The sequence below is a fragment of the Mandrillus leucophaeus genome, unplaced genomic scaffold (assembly GCF_000951045.1).
Source record: "Mandrillus leucophaeus isolate KB7577 unplaced genomic scaffold, Mleu.le_1.0 Scaffold430, whole genome shotgun sequence".
NCBI classification, from domain to species: Eukaryota; Metazoa; Chordata; class Mammalia; order Primates; family Cercopithecidae; genus Mandrillus; species Mandrillus leucophaeus.
The window spans coordinates 863,322-870,660 of record NW_012104588.1 but is presented as its reverse complement, the minus strand read 5'-3'; the positions used below and the strand labels follow the sequence as shown (position 1 = coordinate 870,660).

Sequence of the window (7,339 nt, the reverse complement as noted above, 5' to 3'; positions counted from 1 at the left end):
TGGAACTACAGGCACCCACTACCATGCCCGGCTAATTTTTGTATTTTTAGTAGAGACGGAGTTTCACCATGTTTGACAGGCTGGTCTCGAACTCCTGACCTCAAGTGATCTCCCCGTCTTGGCCTCCCAAAGTGATGGGATTACAGATGTGAGCTACTGCCCCTGGCCAAAAAATATATATTTTTAAAATACAGATAATACAGATGACAGAGTTCTATGCCCACAGGTTTGGACGAGGGACCTATTGGACCTATTAGGTGGTTCTAATGTGCAGCCAGGGTTGAGAGCCACCATTGCAGAGCTCTGTGCAAATCTGAGGGATTTTCCACGTTTTACTTACACAGCTTGAGTACCCCTTATCCGAAATGCTTTGGGCTAGGCATATTTCAGCTTTCAGGTTTTTTCCATTTTTTTTTGGATTTTGGAATATTTGCATTATACTGGTCGAGCATCCCTCATCTGAAAATCTGCCCCAGAGAACCCAAAAGAGCATTTCTATTGAACATCATGTTGGCACTATTGATTCTTGACCATTTCAGATTTCATATTTTCAGATTTAGGGTTACCCAATTGGTATAATTGGTATAATGCAGATATTCTCAAAATCCAAAATCTGAAATCAGAAACACTTCTTGTCCCAAGCATTTCGGAAGAGAGATTTTCCACCTGTATGAGAGACTGAAAGAGACTGATATCCATGACTTGGTCCATCTCCAGCCATATTTTTTCTCAATGTGTCGTACACTCTTCAGGCATCTTTACGACGACGAGAATCCTGGGTTTTCTTTGACCAAGCCTCTGCTGTTTGAAGAGTATCGTATCTTCTCCATGATTGTATTTTTGCCATGTTCGGTGAGCCAAGGTAGACTGAGTGCTATAACAGACAGCCCTCAAATCTTAGGGGTGTAACACAGGGATGGTCTATTTCTTGCTCGTGTCACAGCCCCTGGTGGGTAGGCAAGGGACTTGAGTCTACTCTGTAGGCTTCTTTGCTTGCAAGATGTGCCATCTCTGAGGACACTTAGGTGGCAAGTGGAAGATGGAACCCAGAGAACCGTGAAGGGGGTTTTTAGCTACCAGGCATAGAAGTGGCTGATAGCCCCTTGGCTCAGTTGTTCAACTGGCTACACTTGGTCCCCTTGTTACTGACTGCCTGCCGGTTTTTTTGTTTTTTGTTTTATTTTAAATTATTTTTTTGAGATGGAGTCTGGCTCTGTTGCCCAGGCTGGAATACAGTGGCGCGATGTCCATTCACTACAACCTCCACCTCCCAGGTTTAAGTGATTCTTCTGCCTCAGCCCCCCATGTAGCTGGGATTACAGACGTGTGCCACCATGCCCTGCTAATTTTTGTATTTTGAGTAGAGACAGGGTTTCACCGTGTTAGCCAGGCTAGACTTAAACTTCTGACCTCAAGTAATCCACCCGCCTCAGCCTCCCAAAGTGCTGGGATTATAGGCGCGAGCCACTGTGCCTGGCCTCTGCCTGCCATTTTTACTGCAAGGGAGTCTAAACATTTGGGCTTCTGTGTGCCCGAGGAAAAAGAAGTAGGTTGAGGAACACATAACATTGTTTCTGCCTCACCATTTTCACTAGACAACTTATCCCTCTAGTTTTTGTTTTAATAACTCAGCCACCAACAGCTGCCACATCAATATAGATACGTTTTAAATATGGAAGATGATTTAAATCATTTAAATAATTCCTTGAAACTGTCTCTCTTGGTTTCTGTGAGTCATTCCATGCACTGTTATTGGATGCATCCCACATGCCAGGCACTGGGCCGAGCAGATGCCAGTTATTCAGTGTATGCTGAGCTTTGTACTGGGAAGATCCTGGTGACTAGTAAGGGAAACCCAACTAAAGGTGGCCTAATCTATGCTGCCTTTTACTATTTCAGACCACACGAGGCAGGGCAGTTTCAGGGATGTGGGTTCAGCCCCCACTCCCACTGGGCTTGCCTCTAATTTTCTTGACTTTTGCTTTATGATTTCAAGACAGGTTTAGATTCTCAGATCTTTGTTGTCTGCTGCAAAGGGGACATTTCCGTCTGGTGTCGTGTGTGTGTGCAAACCTCCCCTAGGAGCCCACAGTACCCTTGACATTACGACATTACGTCTTCGTGGAACCATGACACTGGCCCCTGCCCAGAACTGTCGCTAGTAGAGTGGGTGAAAGGACTGTGGTTGTCTAGACCAGTGGAGATCCCTGGGACCCCTGCATCCAGCCCAGCATGTTGGCATCATCTCTGAATCATTTCCTCTCTTATTACATGCAATTAATTCACATTTTTAGCAAAATTCCTCTTTCCTGATAACATCCCAGCTCTTGGTACTCCACAGGACTTCTCTTTAGAATGCAAAAGGGGCTCATCTGCCTATCCCAGCATTCAGCGGTTGTCAGCGTGCTGCCTCGTGGTGGCGTTTGTATGGCTGTGCTCTTGCTTATCCCTTTGGTTTACCTTTCTCATAAGTTTCCAGGCTCTTTGCTGCTTCTTTTCTCTCCACAGCACCAAGCATGGTGCCATATGCCAAATGGATGGGATTTCTCCTTTCGTTTATTTCTTTTTATTTTTTTTTTGAGATGGAGTCTCACTCTGTCACCCAGGCAGGCAGGCTGGAGTGCAGTGGCGTGATCTCGGCTCACTGCAAGCTCCGCCTCCCGGGTTCACGCCATTCTCCTGCCTCAGCCTCTTGAGTAGCTGGGACTACAGGCACCCGCCACTATGCCCAGCTAATTTTTTGTATTTTTAGTAGAGACGGGGTTTCACTGTGTTAGCCAGGATGGTCTCGATCTCCTGACCTCGTGCTCTGCCCACCTTGGCCTCCCAAAGTGCTGGGATTACAGGCGTGAGCCAACGTGCCTGACCAGGATTTCTCTTTTCAAGTCTCTCTCATGTCCGTGTCTTCCTCTCCATCTCCAGCCTGATTAACTGTGTTTGGGACCTGGCCACCACGGGCCTAGACAACAGCAGCAGCTGGTCTCCCGAGGGACCCTTCGGTCCTTCTAGAGCTTTTCCTCCAAAGCTGCGTTTTTTACAGGTGACCTTGATGAGGTCATCACCGCCCTCTGGCTCCTGCACTTGCCTCTGAAGCATCCAGCTCAACCTTAGCTCGTGTCTGCTGCCGCCTTTCATCTCAGCCCAGCTGACCTAATCAGGCCTGGATCTCATTCTCCCATAAGAATCTTTCCCAGCTTCTGTGGCTTCTGTGCTTTCTTGGCCTGATTAATGTTTGCCCGTCTCTTAAGTCATAACTCATCCCTTATTTACTTCTGTCCTTTGCCTCCCTTCCTTCGGGATTTTTTGTTCACGTGTCCTTAACTATCACTAACACGTGACCTCAGCAGGACTTTGGATCAGGCAGACCTGGCGTTAAGAGTCCGACTCGGACACTCAGCCATGCTTCCCTCATGGATTACTGTGAGAATATCATGATTTAGTGTGGGTTGTGTACCCGCAGGTTCATTGCCTTGTCCCTTCAATAATATTCATGAATGATTGCATTTTTACGCACTTGTACCTGCTTTAAGTTTCCCAGACAGATCATGTTAGTGAGCTCCTGCATTTAACCAAATGTTTACACGGTGGAGGTGTTTGGGATGAACGAAATGAAGATCCCTCTCTCCCAGAGCTTCCCTTCCCTGTAAAGCACCATCCATCTTACGACCTTTCCTTAGGAAGAGGTAGTTCTGTTTGCCTCATTTGCCAAAAGCGGCGAGTAAGGCCAGACACAGTGTAGCCAGCAGGAGAAAGGACTTTTGCTTTCTTTTAACTCAGCTCTTTGGAAACAGGCATTTTGATCTCCCTTTTCCCACCTTTCTACCATTGTTCCGTTGAGTAATTACGGTGCCATTGACCAAAGCTGTTTTTGTTTGTTTGTTTGTTTTTAATTATAGTTAGAAGCACAAACTTTTGCATTTTATCTTTCAGTGGTGAAAGTGGGGCAGGTAAAACCGAAAGCACTAAATTGATCCTCAAGTTTCTGTCAGTCATCAGTCAACAGTCTTTGGAACTGTCCTTAAAGGAGAAGACATCCTGTGTTGAACGAGCCATTCTTGAAAGCAGGTATTTGTTTATCGATTTTCTCGTTTCCAACTAATAGGATTCACTTTCCTTATGGTATGGCTTATTTAAGAAAGAGTTAAAATTAGTTGGTCGCGTTTCTCTTTTTCTTGACTTCTCTTTTACAATTCCTGAAGAAAAGATCTTGCCATGCACGTAGTAATATCTAATGAGCCCAGCAGCAACTCCTTCTTGCCTCCTGCCCCTTCGTTGTCAGGCCAGGTCTGAAATGGGGACTGAGTGGTACCCAATGACCGTCTGCAGTCTCCTTCCTACCCGAGAGCCTTTGACTCCAGCTTCTCGTGTGAAGCACCGGGATCAGATAAGGCACTTGTATTGGAGTTTATGGAGAAGAATAAACTTGACTAGCTTTCTGGAGGCCTTGTCAGCAGCAGAAATGTCACCCCCCAGCCACTGTGTAAAAGGGGGTTTAGTGTGGAGACGAGCAGGGTTCACTTCAGCATCCACCGTTTGGAGGCTTAACATGAGCAGAACGGACCTCTCATGTGCAGAAGATCAGTGATGCATTCTCTAACAGGGAGCCTCAGAACTTAGAAAGAGGGCTAGGTGTCACCCAAGTTGTTGTATAAAATATGTCATTGCCTGATAGATGGTTTGTGCCTTGTAAGACTTTAGAACCAGTAGGGACTTTATACATCCTATTATTTAGAGATTTGTCCAGGGGTCAGCAGACCACAGCCTCGTGCCTATATCCTGCAGCCTGTTTTTGTTTTTTAGCATGTATACACTCCATTTAAAAACCGTGGTAAAATATACCTAGCACTAAATGTGTGTTAACTATTTTTCAGCGTACGGAGCGGTGGCGTTGGCATTAAGTACATTCACGTTGTTGTGCAACCATTGCTGCCATCTGTCTCCAGAACTTCATCTTCCTCCTGTAATCTGTTTTTATAAATAAAGTTTTATTGGAACCCAGCCACACTCATGAGGAGTGTTTACAGCTGCTTTTAGGCTATAGTGGCAGAGCTGAGTAGTTGCAACTGAGACCCCATGGTCTGCAAAGCCTAAAACACTTACTGTCTGGTCCTTTCCAGAAAAAGTTTGCCGGCCCCGATCTAGTCAGACTCCATCTTACACTTGGGAAAGACCCAAATAAATTAAATGAGTTGCCCCCAGGGACATACAACAAATAGGTGAAATTTCCAGGACTGGAACTTCTTCAATTTCTATAATTGGGGTGGGGGCTTTTTCTGTGTAATCCCTGGATTGTGCATGTAAGGCCACACTCACTTGTGCAGGAACGAGCCACTGCGGTCCCCTTCACTGTGGCATCCGTTGGCAGCACAGCTGTACTCGCTAAGATGGGTATGCGGATAAACCCATTCCAACAAGCATTTTGAAAATCTGGCTCTTCTGGAAATAAACATTGTCACCCTCAGTCCTTTTGGTTTCAGATTTTTCTCGCAGTTGTATATTTTGACATTTGTGAGAAGTGCTGTTGCTATCTTCAGACCCGCCCTTATTAACGCTGTCTGCTGCCCTCGCTGTCTTCACAGCCCCATCATGGAAGCTTTCGGCAACGCGAAGACCGTGTACAACAACAACTCTAGTCGCTTTGGGAAGTTTGTTCAGCTGAACATCTGTCAGAAAGGAAATATTCAGGGCGGGAGAATTGTAGATTGTATCCTCTTTCATTTATTTTTTATCTATAGTATTAGAAACTGTTCTCACTAATTATAAGGATTGAAAAAGAATGTGAAACGTGTCTTTCTCTGGTTCTTTAACGAATTAGAGCAGTTAGTTATTGCTCTAATGCTAGTATACTTTACCTGTTAATTTTTCTATGAGCTGGACATGGTGTATGTGCCTATAGTTACAGCTACTTGGGAGGCCGAGGCAGGAGGATTGCTTGAGCCCAGGAGTTAGAGACCAGCCTGAGCAACATAGCAAGACCTTGTCTCTTAAAAAAAATAAAATAAAATAATTTTTAAAAATTATTCTGTGTGGCTGGGGGCGGTGGCTCATGCCTGTAATCCTAGCACTGTGGGAGGCCGAGGCAGTCAGATCACTTGAGGTCAGGAGATCAGCCTGGCCAACAAGGTGAAACCCCACCACTACTAAAAATACAAAAATTAGCCAGGCATGGTGGCGTGTGCCTGTAATCCCAGCTACTTGGGAGGCTGAGGCAGGAGAATCACTTGAACCCAGGTAGCAGAGGTTGCAGTGAGCCGAGATCGCACCACTGCACTCCAGCCTGGGTGACAGAGCAAGACACTGTCAAATAAATAAATAAATTAAATAAAACAAAAATTCTTCTGTGAAATAAAGAACCATATTTGTTTTATAATATAATTTCCATAATCTGAAACATTGAATTCATCATTAAACCTCAGGTATTTGTTTGAAATCAGCTGTGTCAGTTAGTTAGGTACCTGACAGGGTACCATGTGTCGAGCTTGGAATTGGATTTAGATGAAATAGTCTAAGCTTTGTTTGCTTGTCTGTTGGCACTGGAAGCTTCTACGTCGAAGGAACAGGGAGCTGTAATTATTTGGGCAGCAAAGAATAGAAAATGAAAGACTAGTTGAGCATGGCATAGCTTTGTTTTTTTCCTTGACTTGCCATTGCTTTTCACATGAAGATTTATTAGAAAAAGTAAGTAAACGTGATTTAATCCACATTTTCTTCCATAATAACAATTTTCAGAAATTATTGGTTTGTGTGAATTAAGCACAGGAAACATCTCTGAATATAAATCTGATTTATCTTCCCAGAACCGAGTAGTAAGGCAAAATCCTGGGGAAAGGAATTATCACATATTTTATGCACTGCTGGCAGGGCTGGAACATGAAGAAAGAGGTGAGTGAGTGGGATGACAGCTGGGTAATGCGGACTAGCAACTCATTTTCCATTTAAATAGATGTCAGTATATGAGAGGACATCTGTTTTAATGTTGACATTCCACAGATAGCAATGAAATGTACATTATGCGAACACCAAAAAGATGCTGAATTTACAGTAGGGAGAAATAATAGAGGGAGAAAATTATCAATAGAGAAACCTTGAATTTTTTTTTGAGTCTTGGTACATTTGTAATGTAAAGGATGTTTTTGGAAAATATATAACATATTACAGCCGGTTTCACTTTTCAAACACCCTGAATAAAGGTAATTTCTAAATATTTGATTTTTGGCTGGGTGCAGTGACTCATTCCTGTAATCCCAGCACTTTGGGAGGCCGAGACAGACGGATCACTGGAGATCAGGAGTTCGAGACCAACCTGGCCAACACGGTGAATCCCCGTCTCTACGAAAAA

General features: G+C 44.3%; 1 protein-coding gene across 1 annotated transcript in view; it reads left to right on the top strand.

Moving 5' to 3' along the window:
* MYO10 (myosin X) overlaps positions 1-7,339 on the top strand; it is a 362,468-nt gene that overhangs the window by 190,273 nt on the left and 164,856 nt on the right. The window contains exons 5-8 of the mRNA XM_011993607.1: positions 3,931-4,065; positions 5,580-5,704; positions 6,665-6,678; positions 6,798-6,882. Coding sequence (XP_011848997.1) covers positions 3,931-4,065; positions 5,580-5,704; positions 6,665-6,678; positions 6,798-6,882 — 359 coding nt within the window. The remainder of the gene's footprint in view (positions 1-3,930; positions 4,066-5,579; positions 5,705-6,664; positions 6,679-6,797; positions 6,883-7,339) is intronic.